General features: G+C 48.1%; 9 protein-coding genes across 9 annotated transcripts; 4 read left to right on the forward strand and 5 right to left on the reverse strand.

Moving 5' to 3' along the window:
* Positions 1-1,622: 1,622 nt before the first annotated feature.
* LACBIDRAFT_313076 (uncharacterized protein) lies at positions 1,623-1,881 on the reverse strand (the record flags this gene model as incomplete). Its single annotated transcript, XM_001888650.1, has 2 exons — positions 1,623-1,698; positions 1,748-1,881. 2 exons carry the CDS (start codon positions 1,879-1,881, stop codon positions 1,623-1,625), a joined length of 210 nt encoding a protein of 69 aa, XP_001888685.1.
* Positions 1,882-2,590: 709 nt separating this feature from the next.
* LACBIDRAFT_313077 (uncharacterized protein) lies at positions 2,591-3,025 on the reverse strand (the record flags this gene model as incomplete). The annotated part of the gene is made up of 3 exons (XM_001888651.1): positions 2,591-2,630; positions 2,684-2,825; positions 2,893-3,025. The coding sequence occupies 3 exons, from the start codon at positions 3,023-3,025 to the stop codon at positions 2,591-2,593; spliced, it is 315 nt and encodes a 104-aa protein (XP_001888686.1).
* Positions 3,026-3,408: 383 nt separating this feature from the next.
* On the reverse strand, positions 3,409-3,665 carry LACBIDRAFT_313078 (uncharacterized protein; the record flags this gene model as incomplete). Its single annotated transcript, XM_001888652.1, has 2 exons — positions 3,409-3,539; positions 3,632-3,665. The coding sequence occupies 2 exons, from the start codon at positions 3,663-3,665 to the stop codon at positions 3,409-3,411; spliced, it is 165 nt and encodes a 54-aa protein (XP_001888687.1).
* A 659-nt stretch (positions 3,666-4,324) lies between these two features.
* On the forward strand, positions 4,325-5,537 carry LACBIDRAFT_313079 (uncharacterized protein; the record flags this gene model as incomplete). Its single annotated transcript, XM_001888592.1, has 5 exons — positions 4,325-4,386; positions 4,440-4,563; positions 4,620-5,046; positions 5,101-5,468; positions 5,514-5,537. The coding sequence occupies 5 exons, from the start codon at positions 4,325-4,327 to the stop codon at positions 5,535-5,537; spliced, it is 1,005 nt and encodes a 334-aa protein (XP_001888627.1).
* A 1,255-nt stretch (positions 5,538-6,792) lies between these two features.
* On the reverse strand, positions 6,793-8,959 carry LACBIDRAFT_333910 (uncharacterized protein; the record flags this gene model as incomplete). The annotated part of the gene is made up of 5 exons (XM_001888653.1): positions 6,793-7,026; positions 7,082-7,458; positions 7,511-8,028; positions 8,089-8,155; positions 8,758-8,959. The coding sequence occupies 5 exons, from the start codon at positions 8,957-8,959 to the stop codon at positions 6,793-6,795; spliced, it is 1,398 nt and encodes a 465-aa protein (XP_001888688.1).
* Positions 8,960-12,613: 3,654 nt separating this feature from the next.
* LACBIDRAFT_313081 (heterotrimeric G-protein alpha subunit, GPA2-like protein) lies at positions 12,614-14,318 on the reverse strand (the record flags this gene model as incomplete). Its single annotated transcript, XM_001888654.1, has 10 exons — positions 12,614-12,642; positions 12,845-12,900; positions 12,960-13,072; positions 13,131-13,202; positions 13,253-13,324; positions 13,376-13,643; positions 13,697-13,992; positions 14,041-14,088; positions 14,147-14,176; positions 14,229-14,318. The coding sequence occupies 10 exons, from the start codon at positions 14,316-14,318 to the stop codon at positions 12,614-12,616; spliced, it is 1,074 nt and encodes a 357-aa protein (XP_001888689.1).
* Positions 14,319-16,833: 2,515 nt separating this feature from the next.
* LACBIDRAFT_313082 (uncharacterized protein) lies at positions 16,834-17,013 on the forward strand (the record flags this gene model as incomplete). Its single annotated transcript, XM_001888593.1, has 1 exon — positions 16,834-17,013. One exon carries the CDS (start codon positions 16,834-16,836, stop codon positions 17,011-17,013), a length of 180 nt encoding a protein of 59 aa, XP_001888628.1.
* Positions 17,014-17,405: 392 nt separating this feature from the next.
* Positions 17,406-18,925, forward strand: LACBIDRAFT_313083 (uncharacterized protein; the record flags this gene model as incomplete). The annotated part of the gene is made up of 4 exons (XM_001888594.1): positions 17,406-17,591; positions 17,647-17,895; positions 17,956-18,288; positions 18,344-18,925. 4 exons carry the CDS (start codon positions 17,406-17,408, stop codon positions 18,923-18,925), a joined length of 1,350 nt encoding a protein of 449 aa, XP_001888629.1.
* A 1,778-nt stretch (positions 18,926-20,703) lies between these two features.
* On the forward strand, positions 20,704-23,033 carry LbAmy1b (GH13 alpha-amylase precursor). Its single transcript, XM_001888595.1, has 9 exons — positions 20,704-20,877; positions 20,928-21,127; positions 21,178-21,300; positions 21,353-21,732; positions 21,794-21,990; positions 22,047-22,156; positions 22,213-22,327; positions 22,385-22,609; positions 22,672-23,033. Exons 1-9 carry the CDS (start codon positions 20,776-20,778, stop codon positions 22,876-22,878), a joined length of 1,659 nt encoding a protein of 552 aa, XP_001888630.1. The 5' UTR covers positions 20,704-20,775; the 3' UTR covers positions 22,879-23,033.
* The last annotated feature ends 128 nt before the right edge of the window (positions 23,034-23,161 follow it).

Genomic DNA, 23,161 nt, shown 5'->3' on the forward strand with positions numbered 1-23,161 from the left:
AGTACTTACTCAGTGTTAGTCGACGTTAGTCGTCCACTCCTTCTCCTTCAAGTTCCTTCGAGCCTCACGGCAACGCGATTCTCCAGAAATTCTCACATATGACGTGACTATTTGAATTTCGACGGGTACGCTAATACTCTGGGTCAAGGTGAGTGTATGCCGATACTAGAAGATCAGAATGCCAGTTACAGCAGATTCGGTTGATTGTGAACAGAGTTGCAGTCAGCGTGTAATGAAGAACGCCTCCGAGTCAGGTTCCTATCTCATAACCTAAACACGCGCCTCATCCTACCCTACCATATCTATTGCGTCCCTCAACCAATCCAACGCGCATCCTGAAACAGCCCTCCAGCACAGACGGCCCTCGACGTCGACGTCAGAAGCTACATGATATTCATCCCACCAAGTCTGAAGCTGCAGAGATTGTTTCTGGTTAGCACCTTCCCCATCCAACCTATGTTGGCACCCACTCACCTTTAATCACTTTCCCTGCCACTGCCCTCGTCCCTACAAACACATTGAATCATGGATTAACTCTGCAGCTCATCACGGCGTGTAACGGCTCATATGGGGATTCGTCCCCACCAAAGAGGTTGAGGAGGTGGAGCTGCGTAGAAAGCGGTACGACTGGGTCGATGTGCGTTGTTCGTTCGATGAGTGCGAGTGTCGTGATGTGTGTTGAGTGGTAAGATAAATGTGGGGTGAGGTGGTACGTGTGTGGCGAATATATGACTAGAATGACCCAACATTGCGCAGAGCACAGAGCTCTCGAATCTCAGACGATTCGCAGACACATGCGAGGCGTGTATTCAGCCGCTGCCACCTATTGACCCCAATCCTCGTGATGTCATATCCGAACCACTATGTGGTTGAGGGCCAAAACGGGTGGGGTCCTTTGTTGGTTGCAGATAATCGACCTTTCGTGGAGGCAGAGGTGGAATGAGATGAAAAGCGACCGAGTGTGAGTGAGACGTCAGAGCCAGAGGGGCGCAGGATGACAACGATGCCAGTTGTCGTAAGGAATGTAGAATGCGCATGGTTGTTTCAGAAAGAGATCATAATCGCGTGTTCCTATATGCGCGGAGGTTAATTGGAAAAGAGAAGGAGGCCGACGATTGAATGGGAGAGCAGGTTAACGAGTAGCCGACGTTGATGCAGGGAGAAAAGGAAACAATATTTGGAGGATGTTGAATGATGGGCTTATCTATCTTGTGTCAATGGGAGGGCCAAACGCGCCGTTGGGAGGTCAAGAACAGCGTTCTCTAGGAGTGGATCTTTTGCACCACGAGCTGAGAGGAAAAACCTGCTGTTGGTCTATATAAACTTCAACATTGGATCGATTTCACAGCAAAAACCACGTACGACAATGTCCCTCCACCAGCAGAGCGGTAAACCCACCACACTTTTTTCAACATCCCAGACTACACCGCGCGCCTTCAGTGTAACTGTGTAACTCGCAGCTGAGCGCTGAGCTCTCAGGCGTCAAATTCAGCCAGTCATCTAGGGGATGCGAGGATGGCAGGGTTTGTTTAACATTCCGCTAGTGGGCCGCAGAAAGGTCGATTTTTGAACTAAGTTATTTATGTAGATGGTGAATAGATTCAGTAGAAAGTTGAGAGTCTTCAAATCTCAAACTGTTCCGCCTTGCGTGCCTCTTCGAATGTGCTACGCCGTACTCGCTGGTCTGGCGGTGTTTGGCTAGCAAAACAAATCAGGAAAAACGCGATATCGTAGAAAAGGAGCTCACCGACGTTGAGCAACCCAAGCCACGAGAATAGTTTTCATGGGGAACGGTGAGGGAAGTTGGGCCGTAGCTGGCGGCTCCTTCACGAGTTTCTCGCCAAAGTTCTTTTCAATCAAATCGAGGGACTCAAGTAGCATCGAGTCGTTCAGGATTATGCTGGTTCCATTGGCGGCCTGGGAGTTCAATGTAGCATTGGTCACGATTCCACCCTTCCAATCGCCGCAGATTTCATGAAGCTTAATGTCCTCTGGTTTATGTCACGCTTTTGGAGAAGTAGATCCAACCATCTGAATGAACATAGCGGACCCATCCCTTTTCCTCAAACTGGGCATTATTAGAGAACGTGACGGTTGTTAAAGTTGCCACCAGAAACGATGAAGACGGAATCGCTTTGAACGATATGGTGGGGGGGGCGCTTAAGATCGAGATAGTATCGTTCGTGTTCCGTTATGAAGTATATGAGCTTGACAGGAATGATGACGCCAGATACACCCTCATCGCAGTGGACCCAAAGTGAGCCTGGGTCGAGTCTTTTGCAGTTGCGTGAAAACCATAAAACTGGGGTGAGCGCTGCAACGTTGAGCCGTAGTAAAGTGCTCATAGAATGGGCAAGGGGTGCATGGGAGGAGTTGATGGATTGATGTCAACAAATTTGGAGGAGTGTCAATAGCAGCGAAAGCAATTTGGCAACTTCTGCTCCATTATGTAAACCACTGACATAATAGGCGCCAAAACTCTGCGCTCTCGATTTGAATTTTGAACTGGTGGTTTAGTAGGTCAATAATGGCTGGAAATGGATGGAAAAGAAGGAAGAAGAGGGTACCTTGTCGTGCTTGATGTTCTCCTCTACAGAATGAGTCTGGTACTCCCGCATCGCACCACGAATCTACATCAGTGTCGTTCAGCAGAAAGATCACAAGAGGCAAAGAATGGATGTACGTTTGGCCTGGTGAAAAGCGCGAGAAAACCCCGAACATCACATTCACATTGCGCGCCGTACCAAGTTTATCCCAAAGCCTTGCAATGATCTTCTCGAACAGATACACACGCTCGTTGCGCTTTACCCATATCTCGCTGTCCTCTGGTACGGTACCCACATCAGCCGTTACTCGAAGACAAAACGAGAGGAAGGAAAGAAAAGTACTGACCAACACTAATATCCAGAACATCAGCTGTCCGCTCGACCTCCTTCACCTCCGCCTTCACATCCATCTCCCACCCCTCCTTCTCCCCCAAGGCTGACCGTGCGAGGAGACGTTCGAAGGCGGGTAAGGTGTGCATGCTAGCCCGTGAGATGTCAAGATCCGCGGAGGGAGGTCTTTGAATAAGATTGCTTTACAAGTGGAAGAGGTCGACGGATTGGGTAGAAGGACACTCTTTGTTTTCGTTGAGGGTTAGTGATTCGTCCACCTTGTCGAGGTCGTAGAGAAGGTGGGATTGTCGTTAGTGAAAAGTCTTCCGTCAATCTGTAGACTGCCAGGATACATCAGCTTCATTTATCCCTAAGAAAAAGAAGAGAGACTCACCGATTTGTAGCATCCTTCAACTCGGTGTCAGCGATAAAGCTAGCAGTCACATGGAATTTTTTGCATTCCTTAACGCATCTTCGCCTCCTCGCTCCTCAACTGCGCCTCTATACCTTCCAAAGCCCCTTCGAGGTTCAACTAGAAGTTGACCTCTTGCGATGCCGTGCCAGATGAAACGTCGCTCGTGACCTTGGTCACCACTTGGATGGCTTTGATCCACACGTTGACGTCCGAGAGGAGAGAGTCTAGGAACGTGCGGTTGGTCGGAGCTTCGATGGTTGATCAAGTCGTTGGCCTTGCGATTGGGCTTTTATTCAAGTCAGTAAGACGTCATCGCCACAGGAAGGGAGAACCCACTCACTCGACAGCCCGTTGAATAACAGGATGAAAGGCATCGCCAGTAACGATCTCAACTCGAACTCTGCAAATGTTTCTTCAACATCGGTATCCCCAATTTTTTCTTCACCTCCACCTCCTGCGTCTTTCCCTGCCCCTGCCCTAGTCCCTACAAACGCGCCAAAGGCCGAGGTGATACGTGCGTTGGTGTTCTCCCGTCATCTGCGTCATTTTCATGTGAATATATGAACAGAACGACCCAACATTGCGCGGAGCACAAACCTCGTCCAACTCAGACAATCCGAGGCGCGCATGGTCAGCCGATGGCGCCTATTGACCTCGACTCTTCCTCGTGGTGTCATATAGAACCACGCACTCGGTGCTTGAGGGCCAGGAAGTGCCTTGTTGGTTGCTTGAGAATCAACCTTTCGTGGTGGAAAAACGCGGAGGACGGGCAGAGAGATGGAAAACCATCAGAGAGGGCTTAAACCTCTTGAATGGGGGACAAAGGAGCTCCGGTACTCGAGTGACGAGGAATGAGAGAGACGACACGAAAAGGGACTAGGTGCGGGATCAGAGTCTCTGTGTTCCAGAGAAGGGCCACAAAAAGGTGATGAGTGTCAGGTTGGACGATCCACAGATTGTGATAAGCGCCCTCTAAGCCCGACCGCGCTTATATGCCAGGGCATCGTTCTTTCCGTACTCTGACCAGCCATCGATGGATGAACCACCTTCACGGTTGCTAAAGTCAAGGATTCCAAGAAAGACCATCCTGTACCCGTGAGAACCCTTTGTATATCCATTGAAGTTTGAACACCATCGCTTACTTGTAGATTCAGATATAGCAGCAAATATAACATTAATGACCCTCATTGTCCTCTTCGAAAGGGAATCATTTGTTATCACCGGCACGGCACGATATTCGAGCACAACATCCATTCCTCTGGAAAACATGAGGTTGGTTCACATGTCGCTCACTGAGAAAGTTGTATACAACTAACTATGCTTTCAAGCCACGAATCATTGTCCCGAGTTATACGTCGTGGAGTTTAAGGAACATGTCCTTCGTCCCCGTCAAAGGCAATCGGATCCTACTACTCGCAAAGTACTGGGACTGGGCCTTGAACTGGGATATCAAGTCAAGCTATCTACACCTATCAATCCACGAAATCCGCTCTGATCTTCGTGTTGGTCCTGAGGCTCTGTGGTCTTTTAACGGTAGCGTTGATGGTCGCTTCGATATTCGTCATTTGGAGCTGATAAAATCCACCGAAAATGAATTGGGAATTACTTTTTGGGTTCGATTTGTCGACCATTGGAAGCTGTTCAACATATCTACTTCTGAAACTGACACCTCGAATAATTTTCCTCTAATTGAGTCGGGGAGAATAGGTTTTGATCCAAAGTTCAAGTTGTGGTCGCTATACGATGAGCCTCCCTGTTTGTCCAAAATTTTCATGTCGTCGTGTTGAACCTGCTCTGATGTTCTCCAAGTCATACTATCCCCTGACACGCGCATTCTCCTAAACATGGATGTGGAAACCGGGCGAGACAACGAAACGATTGACATTCACTATCTGGATCTTGGTGCTGCAAACTTTTCCTTCGTCACCCGCATGTCTATTCCCTGTCTCGCAGTAAGAGAAGGTGGAGTTCAGATACCAGAACTTGCATTTTCCGCCGATGGGTCCAAGTTTGCCATGGGTATGCCTCTTGACGGAGTGTCTGTTTGGAACATCCGAAGCAAAGTTCCTTTGTGGACATTCACGGAACCCCCCCAGCCCAAGGCCATTCGCCAGCATCTACGATATCCTCAATTTAGCAGTGGAAATTTAGGAAAAAAAATTCTGGTATTTGTAGAGGTATGTCTTAGGTTCACATTCTGATAACCCTACCTCTCAAATAAGTGGTCTGAATCCTTAGCACGATAGAGCCTCCGATCTTGTAATCATTCATGTGATCGATGCGACGTCGTTTGAGATGGAAGAAAAGCTTTCCTTCCGGTCAGACGGCTCTTTAGTGGGTGCACTTTTCTTCGATCCAAGCAGGGGAACTCTGTACGCGGAACGTGATGGGACAATCTACGAGTGGGACCTGCGGAAAAAGGAGCCTGGTCCCGAATGGTGGATTGGGGAGGAGTAGGATGTCCAGCTCGACCAGAATACTTTTTATCACGCCGTTTGTAGTTCGTTGAAACGAGTAACTGGTTAACCAGTGTTCAAGCAAAAGAAGTTTTTGAAGGAGAAGAGACCGAAATTGCATTGACCTCGGCTGAGGTATTGGCAAGGAAACAACGAACACTCGAGATCAAGAAAACAAACTCTGTTAATATTGTGTTGAACATTTTAATGTAAATTGGGTATACACCCAGAATACTGAATAAACAGTCACAGCAGGAAAGGATGCTCTAGATTATTCTTCCTCAACCTACCAGGTTCTGTAGGTTACACTTGCAAACTTCAAGTGTTCTCCCAGGAGAACCATACATTACCTACACTCGGGTCGAAGAATAATAACATCATTTAGCTTTAGTGTTTGAAAGTCCGGTTAGGTTAGGTTATTGGGTGCCCAGGGGCTCTAACCGAGACCGAGACCGGTTAGGGTTCGTTCCCAGACCCAAAATAACCTAACTGGACCAAAGATAACCGACGAAAACCGGTTAGTTGCAGTTACTAACTGGTTAGGACCGGAAAAATAGAAAATCGATTAAAATGGCGTATATTTCTCATATTCCTTGCAGTAAATATTATTGCCATGCGTCGTAGCTTTAAAACAAGCCCAAGAACGCTAAATTCGGTGAAGAATTGACAATTTTATAATAATATTCTTGAAAGCCTACTATTTTAGCCAATATTATAGAGATTTGACCATAACTCTGTCAGATTTTTAGTGTTTCTCATGCTTTTAGATACGTTTTGAAGGGGTATAATAGGGTCGGTTGTAACCGGTCATAACCGGTTTTTTAACGGTTAGTTAACCGCAAAATAACCGGTTATTTCATTTCCAGAATTGACTAACCACTAACCGCGGTCCGGTTTTTTTGCGGTTAGGTCCGGTCTGGTCTCGGTTATTTTCCAGTTAATTAACCTAACTTCCAAGCACTATTTAGCTTTAACCTGCGAAAAGGATTTTCTTTTGTGTAGGCAAGTGAGAAGTTTCTTGGATCTGACATATATCTGTTTCACTCTACATCTCCCTGAGCCACCATTCAGGCCCAGTATTTTCCTGCAGATTCCACTCATAAAGTGTTCCCTCCAGTGAGGCATATATACTGCCGCCGCTCGGCTCAAGGAATAATGTGTTCTCCCCTCGGTTGCCTCCATAGGAATAGTCAGTTCTAGGTAAGCAGAGAGTTTCTTCTGTTTCAAATGATGTTGCGTCAATTAGGTGGATGATCTTCAGATCAGTTGAAACTTGGTTCTAATGGCCATTTGTTCCAGAGATACATGAGATTGAATGAGAGGCATCCACTCACCTCCATAAATACCAGAACCTCTTTCCCTAATATTCCACTCCCGAATTGAAGATACGATATAGGTTGTTGGAGAACGTCCTTGGGCACATCCACCTCAAATATTTTCAAGGGAATCTTACTTCGCACCTCCCAAACTGACACTATGCCATCAGTTGTCCCGGCAGCGAACTTGGTCCCATCAGCAGAAAATACAAGTGAGGGGGGTCCGAACGGCCTCCCCTCTTTACGGTTGGTGCCTTTGGGATTTGGAATCGAGACACGAGTAACGAAAGAAAAATCCATATTATTTGTGTCACCCGTGCCGGAGTAGAATATGTCGATTGCTTCGTTGTTCTGGTCTGCGTTAAGAAGAATACGCCTGTCGGGGGATAGTACAACTTCAATAATGCATGAAGGCAGAACATGATATATTTAAGAATGATGACGGACCGGCGCCATTGAGCTGTCGACTATATTTCAATTGCCCAGCCTTGACTAGAGGGTACCTATCTTCTTTCGCGTCAGTGGAGACGTCAAATAGCTCCATACAGCTTGTGAAATCCAGCCCAAATGTGATTCCTAAAGCGTTTGTGGTCGACTTCATTGGCTGCAACGCGAAGATATCTGAGTGACCATAATCGTGGTAAGTCCACAAGGCAGGACCAACGCGATAAGAGTGGATCTCGTGAATTGATAGGTGTAGATAGTGCCAGGTTTCATCAGTGTAATAGCTCTCTTCAAAGGTCATCCCTATGAGTAGAATCTGATTGCGATTGATTGGAAAGAGCGTAAAGCTGATTGCCATTGAAGTATGTTGAAGCGATGCAATCCACCGTGGCTGGGAATATTGAATATGTAAATGTACCCCATCATTTTTGGAAGAATAAAGGTCTTGCTCATAGATTGCGTTACTTCGGCTATAATAAATGATCCCCTTTCGAAGAGGACATTGAAGGTTTGACCATTGACTATACATAACAAGTTGTCAAGAGAATTATATTGTTCAACGCAAGATAAGGGGTTCTCACCCTCCTTGATCGAGAGAAAGGATTTTGCTTGGGTGCCTTGATTTGAGTAACCTTGAGTCGTTCTCATCTGTGGCTACCAGGAGAGACATCTGCTAAGTAATTCGATGGATGGAAGTTGAACGTTGAATGAGAAGCCGAGGACTTTGTACTTGTTTGCCAACAAAGTTGCCCCGTTTCCAAACCGTTTCGACCAAGTTGAGTTGAAAGTACTTGCTTGAAACAAGAGTTTCCATTGTACAAAGACCACAATTTGCCAATCAATGAGGCATCGCTGAACTATCCCCCTAACCCGACCCTCTAGCCACTCCAATTATTAAAATCCAGAAACACTTGAATTCGACTGACCCAAACTTACTAATTCGGTCGTAAATATCGCGCGATAATAAGAGGGTAGATCCATTTATTCCGACTCATCTTCCGTATCAGATTCCGCCCATGTCCCCTCCGAATCTTCGTCACTGCCAGATTCCTCCGACTCGAATCGTGGTAAATCTCCAATTGCCCTCAAAACGTCCTCATAGCTAAATATTGCATTAGCCACTCCCTTAAGTATACCCGGCCACTCATGCATATTTCGATGGCCCGCCGGAACAAGGGGATCCATCAGAGCGTATCTCCGCAAAACCACAATATCACGCGGTGCTTCCTGCCTTCCCATACTAGACCCACAAACAAAAAGCGCCAATCCCTGGCCTGTCCCACCGCTATTCCTGATGTTTACTGAATTTGCGATATCCCTTGTTATGTGCTCTACCGCAGACTTGGAGTCGGGAAAAAGTCGCGCGTAAGTGTCGACAATTTTCGCGACCGAGGCGGATTCGATGAGGAAGTCCTGTGGCTCGTTTGGGTCGAGGATGCGATCCCTTTGCATAACTTTTACGATCATGCAGTGGTCCAGGATTTTTGTTGGGTTTGTGTTGACTTCCATCCCTTCCAAGATGGCCCACTTAAACAGCCATTCATAATCCTGCGGAGAAAAATATGGAACTCGACATCTACTTCTAGAGCTGTAAACAGTGAAAGAATAAATTGGCGTATATCGACATACGCCGGTGCCCGACAACGAGCTTTATGAAAAGGCCAATGCTGCTCCTGACATTCTCTGCTCTAGTTTACAAGATCAAAGTAGTGCCTGCAAGATATTCAAGGAATACATACACAATACCTAACGACAGTGCATTTTCCACAAACTCTCATCTTTCGATGTGCAAAGGCGGCCTCACTTTGCCCCAGCGGACAGTGTGGCCAGTGACAGAATTTCAACGGCTTGCCTTCCCCGAAAACGTATTTACTCTTGCTGTCGAATATGGGCATTTTCTTGAGAGTGGATAAAACTTCAATGGGGTGGGGAAAGGAGAGAATCAAGAGAGAAATCAACTTGTGTTCTTCAACGATTTTAATTGATGACCTTGTCATGTGACTCACATCACGTTCTTGCGTGACCAGACGTGAAATTCTGGTCTCCCACTCAACTCCCACTGGTACTCTACCTTGGAACTGCCAATGCTCTCTGCAACTTCCGCCGCGCTTTGCGTACCGCTTTGATGTCAGTTGGAGAATATCTCTTTCGTGTTGAGCGGTGCGATCTACAAAAGTTTTTCCGCTTACCATACGACTTCCATACCCTTGCCAAAACTTCTCGGCTTTCATTCCAGTTTGAGGAGCCCCAGAACAAGATTCTTATTTGACGCTGGGGAAACTAGAGCCGACGCGCTGCACGAAGTCAAATGATCTGAACCACCCAACGTCAATAACATGTCCGGTTCTTCGTCTTCATGACTCATGAGAAGTTGACGGGAACAATTACCGTATCGCAAGAGTTTGATATCAATCTCCGTCAAAGTCTTCAAACACTACGGAACCGCAAGCTCAGAAAGTGACTATCTAGCAGCGCTCCGTTTTCCCTTTCCAGACTGAAGTTTTGTTTTAGTTCAAGGACTTATCACACGATGGCTAGGCGAAACCGGGTTCTTGCTCATATTTCAATCATTCTATCATGCACCAGATGATCGTCATAGCCAAGTAAGCCTTCTGAAGAGAAGGTCCCATCAGCTGCGGTAGTCTCGTTCCCATCCGTTGTAAGGGAGTGCGGTCCGCAGGACCGTCGGAGTTACAAAATACATGACAGAACACTCCCTACAACGTCTGGTGCAATTGGTAGGCAAAACCACCAGTCGAGTCACAGCGTGACAGACGGTAACATTTTGGCTGGCGACCTCAATCCGACGCTCAGGTCAAGCTCAGGTTGTCTCTTCTCCTGCTAATCGACTACAGCTATAAACTACGACAGATCGTCATCGGCATCTTAGGTCACAAAGGGCTGAACAGAGGAAAGCTGCCTTCTTGCCCTCCACAACTGTTACCGTGCTGGATAGTCGTGACTTGTTTACATGGACTGTCAGTTAGAAGGTACTTTACACCTGTAATCTCTTGGAAAATGGTCGACTAACAAATTCTCAACCGGTTCTCTGTGTCAAACGGCCTACTCCCCGCACACATGCGAAAAGTCGAACTACATCAACGAGGACGACCCTTCCTCATCAAGTTTCCTACAAGCATCCCTGTTTTCACGTCTCCAATCTGCCCTACTTCCCAATATTGTCGCAACTGTAAACAACACGACTCCCGAGTCTCTTAAGCATGTTACGGACAACATCGATTTTGCTGGCATACGCTCAAACCTCCTTACAGAATTCCAGCGCGTCCAAGGTGTCACATGCGCCCAGGCTGAGGAATACGTGCACAAAAGCCACATTTCCCCGCATGAGTGACCGCCGGGTTGCCTGTGTACGCTCCGGTGTCATATCCTCAAACACTGAGCTTCATTGTCTTGATGGCCATTCACGAAGAGTAGATAGCGTGCATGCATTCGTCGTCCCTCCAGTTATCTCACACAACTTCCTCTGAACCCCACATGTCCCTTCCCTCCGAGCTGGCTACCAGATTATAACATAGCTCACATGTACTTACCATTACACATAGAAATATAGTTTGTAACAGGTCCAATGCTTGTAAACTGTGTTGATATTGCTCCCTACTCTACGCAAACTCTACGTGAAGTTGTTACATTTTGTCACGCTGTGACTCGACCGTAGGTTCGCCCTACCAATTGCACCAGACGTTGTGGAGAGTGTTCTGCAGTGTGTTTTCACACTCCGACGGTCCGGCGGGCCGCTCACTCTCCACAACGGATGGGCACGAGACTATCCAGATCTGCCCTATGGTCTTTATTTCGGTAAAGAAGATCATCACGTTCCTTTCCCGCTTCATGTGCCCGGTATTTCTTCGGTGAATATACGTATTTCTGGATTTTACCGCCAAATTACCTTGCGCCATATCAGTGGGAAAAACAACTATGTTCATACACGAAACGTCAATCATGGCCATCGAGAAAGTAACAAGGTGGGGGGATCAAGATAAGAAAATAGGTGCTGTAAAATATATTTAATGCATCGGTACGTATACAAACAAAAAACAAGAAAAGAGGGAGTGAGTGAGGGGAGTAAAAGGAATCAGAGACTGCTTCTTCTTCTCCATGCATCTCTCATAAGTACATAGCTCGACCAACCAAAAAACCTCACACCCCAACCCCACACATAAGCCCACGGAGCCCCACATCCTCATCATCGTCAATCCTCGGAGAAATAAAAGGGAATCAACCCTGCACTGCCAGCACGGAGAAAAAAGACCGAAGGTCCAGGATAAGTTATTTAACGACTTGGCTGCGTTTCATCAGTAAGTAGCATAGATAAGCAAGAAAAAAAAGCGCGAGGAGGAATCAAATGCGACGACGCGTTGATGGGTGGTGGCGGTGGTGGTGATGTGGGTCGTGAGTTGTTGCAATTGGTAGCGGGCATGATGGTCGTCGTCCAACTGACATTATTGACATGTCAGGATGGAGATGGATGGATAGGAGGGGCGCCATGGGGGTTGGTCAGGTGTGTTGAGACGCGCAGCTCATAGCATGATAGTTCGGATCTAGACGAGGGAAGGAAGGGAAAGACACACGTCAATCAGCCAGCGAACCGAGATGACTGGAGACGAGTAAGCAAGAACTCACATTCTTACTGACAATCGCACTGTCAACGCCAAAGGAACGGAGATGCGGCGTAGCGAGGAACGAAGGTTGGCGCGTCGATTTTCGTTTCCGAGACGGAGTTGACAAATTCAGTTGTGCGTAGTAGAGGAGCCGAGCGGAGGAGCGGAATGATCAATTTGATTTGGTTTGGCAAGGTTCAAGTGTGCGATGGATGGATGGGAAAAAAAGAGAAAAGGCAGATGTATGAGTTTCGGTTATTGGATTAGAATTACAAATGCAGAGAAAGAGAAGAGAGAGAGAAAGAGAGAGGAATGGTCAAGAAAGAGAAGAAATCAAAAAACCACCCCCCAAACCACCAAAAAGCATAAAAATAAACCATAAACCAAAGAAAGAAGGAGAAGCGGAAGGAGAGTCTGCATAGATGATAATTAGATCTTTAAAAAAAGTGCAAAGGTCCAAGCCAAAGCTAGGGCTAAATCAACGCCGCTATCTCGAGGTTCGAGCGGAGAACAATGCTATAGCAAAAAAGCAAAAGAGGACGTTGAGCGTACGGTTGACGTTTGGATTCGAATAGCGAATACGAGAACGGTATCGTCCAAGAAGATTTCAAAAGGGAAAGGAAAAAAGACAACAGAATCGAACACTCACTCTGTAGAAAGCAGACAAAACCCATAAGCACAAGGTTAACAGTATCGGATAAACGGCGGCGAAACGCACCTTCGACAGCAGCCATTACGACCCGGAGCATTGCAGTATCCGTGGCCGTCGTTATACTTTCATATTTCAAAGGTTTCAACCCTGAAAGGCAATGAAAGAGGAGACCGGTACGCACTGAATGTAGATTTCCCGCTCTTTTGATCTACCAGCTTTCTGCGCGAGCCTCCCGAACCGCCGTTTGAAGTACTCCCGACCTGCGCGAACGTCACCTGGCTCCCCATCGAAGTCCTAGTGATGACGTAATGTCAAGCTCCCATCGTAAGAGGCTGTTGATTGAGTTGCTTACGGGGAAGAAGTTCTTGATGTCAGAAGTAGGAATTTTCTTCTCGAAAAGGTCGTTCTTGTTCAGGAAAAGAATCTGGCGGCCGGTTCAAGATGCGTGACGGGTTGGGTCAAGGAGCGGCTCACAATCGATGTTTGCTTAAACCACTGTGAATGGCATATTGAGTCCCAGATGGTCATCGCGTCTTGCATTTGGTTCTGGGTTCCAAGTCAGAAAAAGGCAATAGGATAATGGATGGATAGACGTACCGCGTCCTTATCCTCAACTAGGCACTGGTCATACCCACTGAGACTGACGAGGAAGAGAATACTCGTCACATCCTGGAAACAATGTATCCATTTCCGCCGCTCGCTCTTCTGCCCACCAACGTCGACCATAAGCATCTCGTGGTCTCGCAAGTTAAATGTCGTTTCTGTGATCCCAATCGTCCGTGCCCGGCATCTGATAATATCTTGTTCTGTGGGTTGATACTCGCGGTCGAATAGTCGGTCTAGATGTGAATAGAAGTAAAGTAAACTATGTGCCACCCTTGGTTAGTGTACGACAACGGACAAAAGTTGTGGACGAACTTTTCTGGTAAGGCTGCTTCGTTCCCTCGGCCCCAAGCCTTTTGCACGTTCGGGTCATTCCAAAGCGATTTGAGGGGGATATAGAATGACAGAGGGAATGGCTCCCCATCACGGATATCTCTCGCACCGTCCACAAGATCCAAATAAGGGAGGTTTTCATCCTTAACCTTTAGATCCATGTCCTCCATAGAATCGAGTAGATACCGCAGACCCCGGGTGATGTTATCAAATACCAATTGCCGATACGATTCAACCTCCTGTGGCGAGAACGGTACTTTGTGTATCAGACGCATTTGCTATGGCTCTCATTAGAAGGGTCGTAGTAACAGGTAAACGATACGTACCTTGAGAATGGTAGACTTTCCAGAATCGCCTGATCCTAGGAGTAGCACCTGTTACGATTCAGATGCATGAAGCCAAGCCACTTGTCTCTGATGAGTGTGTACGAACCTTGACCTGGGATGCCATCTTGGCCTTTGCCTGCAGAAGGCGGGGTTAGTGTGTAAAGTGAAATTGAGCGATTCCAACGTACCTCCTTGAGCTGTTTCTCTGCTTCTCTGTGCATCGTCTTATCTTGCTCAGAGACCTCCAGACCCGCAGGCACTGACATGCATGACCCCATTGTCGTCGCAGGCCACTCTAGCAGAGGTGATGGTGGGTTAAGATTTGAAAAGAAGCTTGCGAGTGGCCTTCGACAAGCTCTATGATCGTTATGCCGATTTCTCGGGAGTTTGTTGAGATTAGGCGCTTAAATAAGGATAGGGATGGATTTCGATAACGAAATAGAGACAACAGAAAGGAATATAGCAGGAAATACGCTGGGAATATGGACAAGAAAAGGAGAGGAGTGTTAAAGAAAAGATGAAACCGCGGGTTGTGGACTAGAATTGGAAATGCGATCCTGCGGCGTCGGCTCCGGCACACGGCCCCCTCCTCCGCTCTTGTGCCTCTTTTCTTTCATCAGACTTTCACCTTTTGTCAACGTATGGCACAGCAATCACAAGTCATACAAAATGACCGGGACCTCTCTTGGCTTTCTTTTCATGAAATACTTTCTCCAGCTATTATCACGCCCATCGTGAACACTGATTGTGTCACTCTCCGAAGAGGATAGTAAGACTGGCTTCCATTCCCAAGCGCCATCCTTCGCTATCTTTTGTTTTTAAACAAACTTTAGGGGGGAATTCGAACATTCCTAATTCAAAAGATGCCTGGGGCACCATCTGACACAACTTTCTTCCACGAAGCCGGCAACAAAACGACGGAGATATTCCGAAATAGTCCCACCAGTTCCTGACATCCTCAGAAGTTCGAACGACTAGCAGCTGGCAGCACCCCACTTTTACTCACTCCGGTCACATACGGATACTTCTTCCAACTTTTCCCCCAGGCTCGTCAGGTTTTGGTCAGGTTCCACATGTCTCTCCGTTTCCCCTTTGGCTGCGATATTCTCACCAGGTTAGCGTGAACACGCCGGTAACTTCCTTATAAGCTACGAACGGCCAACGGCCAACCAACGGCATCTCTCTGCCTCGGTCTCTCCCTCAAGGGTTGATATCCCATCGCATTTTGATTGACTCGAAGAAGGACTAACGTAACTCTGTCGGCACTGGACGGTCGGCGAGGGGTATCTTCCTGTCCATTCTCGCCTCTCACTGGACTCCACCGAGTGCTCCGTACGCCAAACAGTAACTTCAGGCTTGGGCGAGTTTTTTCTACGTCAGGACTCTTTCTGGACTCCAAAATCTAGCCATAGCGCTTGTCATTCCAACTGTCCACGCCACCCACTGATTGATCGTGTCAAGTCGACATCAGATAGGCAGAACTTTCCCCCGCACTCTCCATGTTCGCTTTCAGCAAAAAACATACTTACGGGAGCGCCCTGATATATTTTTGGATTTACGGTGCCCGACATCATGAGGGTAAAATACAGATAGCTGCGAAGGCTTCTCAAGCTGTCCCTTACATTCCATGAAGATCGAAAGAATTTTTAGACTGGGTTCCTCTGGTGTTTGGGACACTTACCCTCCTCGGAAATCTCTTGCCGACTTTTCTTTGTAAGTCCCGAGCTGGCTTGACTCCGTCAATCACTACTTGGGATTTTTCGGACTTGCGACGTTGTCGGTTTGAATCCCCAATGCCCACGAGGTGCTACAAACGGTCTTCTAGTGCAGAAAATCACAAAACCAAATGTGGTCAAAAGGCTCTTGTCGTCCTTTGCTCTCCTGGATTTTTGAGATTTGTACCGGGACTGCAGAAGAGACCGTTCTTATCTTCCTCTCCTCTCGTACACTCACAACACCGCCAGCATTGCAAGGCTGTCAATCTACGTCAACCACATTCATAAACTCTCAACACTCAATATTGTTCTTCTGCTCCATGAATGTCTCGCAAAACATAAAGCACATATCGCAGGCGGCGTCGACTCTTCAACACTAAAGATCAAATTCTTCACCCCAGGCGGGTAATCTCTCCCTCCCAAATTTGGTTCCGCACCTCATCATCCCGCACGTCACCAATACCAGATAAGAGTAGTGGGGCACCGCTCCACAGCTTCTACTCCGCTTTTCCGATAACGCGGAGGTATCCCATAAATGGCTTTTTTTATTGTCATCTTCCGCCGATCACGTCCAAGGTGGTATCTGGTGGTATGGTTCTGGCTTCTGGCAACGTTCCTCGTCAGCTAGACTTCCTGGCTAGTAGGAGATGACCGTCTTGTCTTTTAGGCTGGCTTGAACTGATGTTTGGCGACTCTCGCCGCGGTGCTCGCTGCTCGCATCATCTTCCTATCTCCGCCCGCCTTTGTTACAGATTGCAAAGATAGACACGGAACGAACTCTTTAAATAATATCGCTTTGCCGGTCTAGATAAGCCTGTCAGCTTCCTGTAGTCCGTTAGCGGGGTCGCGTATTGATTGGCGCCAGACGCCAGCTTGGATTTCAAAACTTGGCAATCCTTGCCAACGACTACTTATAAAGGTGTGCAATTTTTTCAGAGAATCGTCAGTCCCAAGGCTAATTTGATTTTTAGAACGCACGACTGTGCTCGTTTTGGCAGGTCGGTATGTATTGATTGGCCAATTGATGTGACACTTACGGTCATTTACAACTTTCAGACAAACAATTTGAATCCCTGCAATGCAGGGTGCTCCACCGCAATACTGGTCTTATGACGATCAGCACTTGATCAGCACTGACTGTCCTCAAGAACAATGTCCTGTTCAGTGTCAAGAAACGTCATCATATCTTCTCTTTGGAATTTCCCCAAGTTCGTGGAGGTCTGTAAATACGATGCCAGAATCCTCTTTTTCTTTTTAAATCTCAGCTACATCGTTGTTCAGTACACAACATTGTCTCCCGTCTTGGCGTTCCATATCTTGAGATACCGTTTTCTGGAGTAACCTTTCTCCCTGTTCATTTTTGAAATTTGCGGCTGCAAGGCAATTATCACCTGAATTCGTGGCTGTGTTGTCCCGCCCAATTTGAAACTCCCATTGATCCCTGCATTCAATACTTACCTTTGCTTATAACCACCATATACCCTAGAAGAGCCACACTACTGGCCCAAGCCCATCGTAAACGAAATTGTAAGCGGGAACGACTGGGCGACGCAGCACGGGACAGCGACCATCATTTGTTTCACACCCAGCAACGCAACCCACGCTTTCAAACGCCAAACAGGCGCTTTGAGCTCCTGATTGTCTTCGCCAATGTCAACATCAACAAGTGCAGTCACGATGGATGCGATGCGCAAGCCAGCGACATCGTTGAGACCCGAAACGAAATCCATAAGGAGTGGCACCCTTCAAGTCAACGAACCAGGCAAATTCACGAGGCGGGCTTGGAAATCAAAGGGCGTCGTTCTCGATCCGGAGTCGTTGACCATTCTGCACCAGGTACGTTCGTATTCCTCTCTCGCGTGGCGTGTCTTTGACCTGTGCCACGCGCCAGTCATCCGCGGAACGACGGACACGGATTCTGTTGCGCGATATTACTGTCCTCGAACGAACGGATTTGACGCCACATTGTATCTCGCTCACGGCGAAGGGGAGGCAGTATCATTTTTCATTCGATACGGATTCGGATCTCTATGATTGGCAGGACGATATCTACGCTAGATGTCCACTGGGTGGAGCGACGAGCAACCCCTTCAATTTCGAGCATAAGACGCACATTGGCTCGGGGAAGGACTCGTTTGGGGTACGTTTTCAGTTCTTTGCGGGTGGCACGCACCCATTCACTCTAATTGTTCGTCATCAGGATCAGTCAACGTTCCCGGCGTATACGGAGGCGATGATGGGTCGTGCCCCGCCAACCGCCACGGTACCATCAGCACCCATCATCTCCACTTCACGATCTGCGCAGAGCACTTCCTCACGCCGTCGCTCTGGTCAAAGCTTTACCAACAGCCGGCCCAGGTCTGGGCAGTTCCTACCCACAACGACTCGGATCCCGCTCATGGGGAATAATGGCAACACCCTTGAGGGCTGCTACTTTGTTAAAGAAGCGGGGCTGTTTATGGGCTGGTACTGGAAGGAACGCTGGCTGTCATTAAAGGGCGCCATTCTGACCATTCATTGCCGAGCGACCAAGGTTCGTCATACATTTCTCTTTGACACAAACTCAATCATTGATATGCATCATGCAGGCATCGCCACCCGCTAAGGACATCAAACTATCTACGCTTAAGAGTATAGAACCGGACCCGAAACGACCCAACTGTCTCCTCATTCAAACAGCACCAGCAAAGGGCGCCAAAAAGGGCCTCCACCTCGGCATTCTCTTCCCCAGCTACGCAGAGCTATATACATGGCGCGACGCTATATACCTTTCCAGCGCCATCTCAGCAGACATCGGATACCCGTCCAATTGCGTACATAACCTTCATGTCGGGTACGACTCGACGACGGGAGAATACACTGGTCTCCCGGAGCAGTGGAAGAGTGTGCTGTATCCGACATATCACAGGAAGGAAGAGGTCGATGTGAAGGCTAGACGGTCTTCGAAACGGAGGTCGCAGCAGAGAGTCGAGCCGCCTTTGATTGACAACGCGGCTCTTGGAGTTGGACCGGGGAGCGCGGGCACAGCTGCTGCGTCACCAGGGTCGCAGTTTCTTGCAGGGGTTTCGGCGTCCTCGGATAATACCCTTGTGGATGTGCAGACTCCCTTGAATGCATCGTCTTTGTTGGTGAAGGGGAAGATTGAGGAGTTGGGAGGCGTGAAGGAGTAAATTTATGGAAATTGTAACATCAGGTATTATTGGTTGTAGCACACGGAAGAGCTCGAGGCTTGTGTGCGTTTATGATTCATGTAGTTATTTTATGATTTATGTTACTGTACGAGGTAGCTACTTGGTAGCTACAGTTGCGAGGTGGGAGTGGAGTGGAGTTGGAGCGCAGGCCTGCTTACGAGCCCTTCTGTTCTGTGAATGGTGGGGGCAAGGTGGTACCTAGGCCCAGATAGGGTTTATGAAAGATATTCTTGTGGCGGTCTTCATCGGTATCCTGAGTCCTGTATCAGATACAAGTGCTCTACTATGTGCTCCACGAAGCGGGTCGTACGGGCAGGGACGCGGCAGGGAATAACAAACAGCGGATCCGACTTCAGGAGGAACGCAAGCCACTGCAAGATATTTACCTGCCTGAGGTAAATTTCAGGTAGCAAAGGGTCGTCCGCGCCTGAGATAAGTTATACAAGGTGCTTTGCGAGACATTCATAGGCTCTAGCTTCAGAGATTTATGAATGCGTCGACAAGGATGGATCGAGCTGGTGTGCTGACGGTGTTGCATGTTTCAACCACGGAGAAGAAGGGAGAACACTTTCGCGTACATGTCCAAGGTACCAGAACGCAGGTAACAGAAGTTCAAAGAGATCCCCAATGTTGGCTGAGTAGTCTGACTTGTGTTTTTTGCAGCCAGAAGCCGCTTTGTCGCCCGATACTCAGCCGCTGGTGATAGTACTATTTCAAGCCCACCCGTACGGTTCTTTGTCCAAAGTGAGGGGAGTCCGAGTCAAGAAATTTCGCAGAGGTAGTCCAAGGAAAAGCGGGGGAGAATCTGGTAAAATGTCCCATCACGAGTCGTTCAGCTTCCCGCAAATCTTTGTTCCAAAAATACCTTCGACCACGAAGTCATCCTGCATGACGACTCTATCTTGCTGACAAGGATGGATTGCGCTGGTCTGCTGACGGAGTTGCTTGTTTCAACCACGGGAGAACATAACTGGGGCGGCCTTCTTTTGTGTCCAGGTCCAACGTTCTAATCTAAAGCGCAGGTAACAGCACTTTAAAGAGAGTCCTGGCAATGTTGCCGGGCTGAGTAGTGCTTTTGCAGCCAAAAGCCGCTGTGTCGCTCGATGTTCGACCGCTGGGGCAGTTTTAATTCAGGCCCACCGGAATCAAGAAACTTCGCAGAGGTGTCTAGTTGCCGTCGGAGGAAAAGCAGGGGTGAGATGCTCCATCACGAGTCGTCCAAATTCCCGCAAATCTTTGTTCCAAAAATACCTTCGACCACAAAGAGCTACAAAGAGCCACAAAGTCATCCTCATGACGACTCTATCCTAAAAACGGCTATGTTTAATTGCTGTCCAGTCTTCACAGGACTTCAACCGCATTTTTGGGCCTTGCTATAATTAGGGATGCCTTGTACTGCAGCCGCAAGATTGGAGGAAACGAAAGATTGGCTGAGTGCCTCGAGAGCTTTGGGCAGATTCTTCCGCTGGGGGTGATTTTTGGTGACTTCCTCGAGGTTCGGATTCAAAATAAGCAATACGCTGCCAAGTTGCTTGGACAATTCCGATGAATTCGTGTTCCAATAGTGTTCCAATCGTGTTCTACACGTGCCATGTGCCGATCGCGTCTGATCCGAAAATACATTGCGGCGTCTTCATCGAACTCCCCTGGGCCGAATTCTGCCTAATTGCAATTTAAAAATACTTTCTTCCTCGCCACTCGGTGCCCACATCAGGAGTCCAGGTCCAGGAGAGACTTTAGGTAACCCAAAAAAATACAAACTTGCACAGACAACCATCCCAGCACTGCTTGCTTTCTCTCTACGAACTCTCCCCGACCTCGCTGGCAACATGTTCGCCACGCGTTTTTCTGTCTTTTCTGTGCTTCTCCTCGCCGTTCCTACCGCCCTCGCCGCAAGCGCGACCGACTGGCGCGGAAGAGCTATTTACCAGGCACGCTGCTCTTTCCTCGCCGAACTCAACCACTCACCTGTCCTATTTAGCTTTTAACAGACAGGTTCTCGCTGAGTACTAACCAAGCTACGTCTTGCAACACCACGCAGGCACTCTATTGTAACGGGACATGGAACGGGATCACCAACCACTTGGATTATATTCAAGGCATGGGGTTCGACTCAATTTGGATCTCGCCCATTGTGGCGAACGTTGAGCAGACGACGGCGTATGGGCAGGCGTATCATGGGTGCGTGGCTAACCGCAGCCTGGGCGTGGTATATTTCTGACGCAAAATAGGTACTGGGCTCAGGATATTACGAGTTTAAACCCCCACTTTGGGACGGCGGACGACCTGAAAGCGTTGAGCGCTGCACTACACAAACGCAATATGTATTTGATGGTTGACGTCGTTGTGAACCAGTGAGTGTTTTCCCAACATGTTTTTAGCTCGTCAACTGAGTCGTCGAACCAGCTTCGTGAGCACATCCAGCGTCGCCACATCCAACAACGCAAACCTCGACTTTTCCAAACTCGTGCCCTTCTCAAATTCATCTGACTTCCACCCCTACTGCCTCATAACCGACTACAACAACCAGACCAACGTCGAGCAGTGCTGGCTTGGCGACCAATACCTGCCCCTCGTGGACTTGAACACCGAAAATCCTAGCATAGTTTCGACTATGAATAATTGGATCCAGGGGCTGGTGAAGAGTTATGGGATTGACGGGCTGCGCATCGATACTGCCAAACATGTTCGCAAGGACTTCTGGCCGGCGTTCGCAAAGGCTGCGGGGGTGTTTACAATGGGAGAGGTGTTGATTGGGGATGTGGGGTATGCCGCCCCGTATACGGGTGCGTTTCGGGTCTTTCTTCGCAAATTACGACCCTGTGCTAATTTTGAATGTAATGACAGAGGTATTGGACAGTGTCCTCGACTACCCGAACTACTACACCCTCACATCCGCATTCGGCTCCCAAACTGGGAACTTTTCCGCACTAATCAACACCGTCACGGCTTCCCAGAAATCATACTCTACGCCATCCGTAGTCGGCTCTTTCTTGGAGAATCATGACAATCCTAGGTTCCAGTCTATCACTCAAGATATCTCGGTGAGCTATAAATAGACGCCTTTTTATTGAAGTATGGCATGATGATATGGATTCAGCTCGTTAAAAACGCCATGACATGGCCCTTTATACAAGACGGAATTCCTATACTTTATCAAGGACAAGAGCAGGGGTTCACGGGGGGTGCGATGCCTGGTAATCGAGAAGCGTACGCCTGCCTCTCATTCATCCCGCGACCACTGCTAAATTCAATTATTATGGTAGCCTGTGGCCCACAGGATTTGTTACATCCAACAAGCCGTTAGTTACGCATGTCACTACGCTCAACGCGGCGCGGAAAGCTGCTGCTGCTGCTAACAGCACGTTCCTTACCACGCCTGTACGCTTATCCCCCTCTTTTTTGCTCTTTCTTTCACGCTCATCCAACATATCATAGCTAAAATTTATAATCCAACAAGATCCCTCCCTTCTCGCAGTCTCAAAACCACCCCTAGTAGCGCTCCTCAGCAACCTGGGCAGCAACTCCACCAAATCATCTACCTGGGTCGCCCCAGGAGTGGCGAGCGCGAACGAAGTCCTGGTAGACGTGTTATCGTGTGCTGTCGTCAAGGCGGATGGGAGTGGGGGCGTTAGCGTGCCTGTTGTTAATGGGTTGCCTCAGGTATGCATGCCTTTTATTTATAAAGCTGTATAGATACTGGGGTCTGACGATGGTACGCATAGGTTCTGATACCCGCTTCGGCGCTGGCTAAGAATGGCACTGTTTGTCCCTCTGTGGCGACGGGATCCAGCAGTGGCACCTCGGGCGGGGGAAAGAAGAGTGGTGTGATTTCGATTCGGGGTGGATTGGGGTTTGGAGGCATGGAAGATGGGTGGGTCGTGCGCATGCTGGGTGTGGTTCTGGTGGGGTTTTTGGCTCAGGGTTGGTAGGGATTTAGAGTGAGTGTTTATTGGACTCCTTTGGACATGAGTAGATGTAGTTGCAATTACTTATAATTATTTACTCATCAATTATTACTTAGTCCTGCTTACTGTACGGACGGAGCGTTAGTGGCTTTCGGTTCTGTACATTACGGGCTTTAATACTAGAGGCTGACACTTAGCAGCGGCAGCAGGCACCTTGCTTGCTGACAAATACACTGCTTTGCACCAATACAATCCAACTTTTTTTTTTGTAACAAAGGAAACAGTGTTCAAGAGCTATAGCGCTACA

The sequence above is a fragment of the Laccaria bicolor genome, genomic scaffold, assembly GCF_000143565.1.
Source record: "Laccaria bicolor S238N-H82 LACBIscaffold_57 genomic scaffold, whole genome shotgun sequence".
Taxonomy (NCBI): domain Eukaryota; kingdom Fungi; phylum Basidiomycota; class Agaricomycetes; order Agaricales; family Hydnangiaceae; genus Laccaria; species Laccaria bicolor.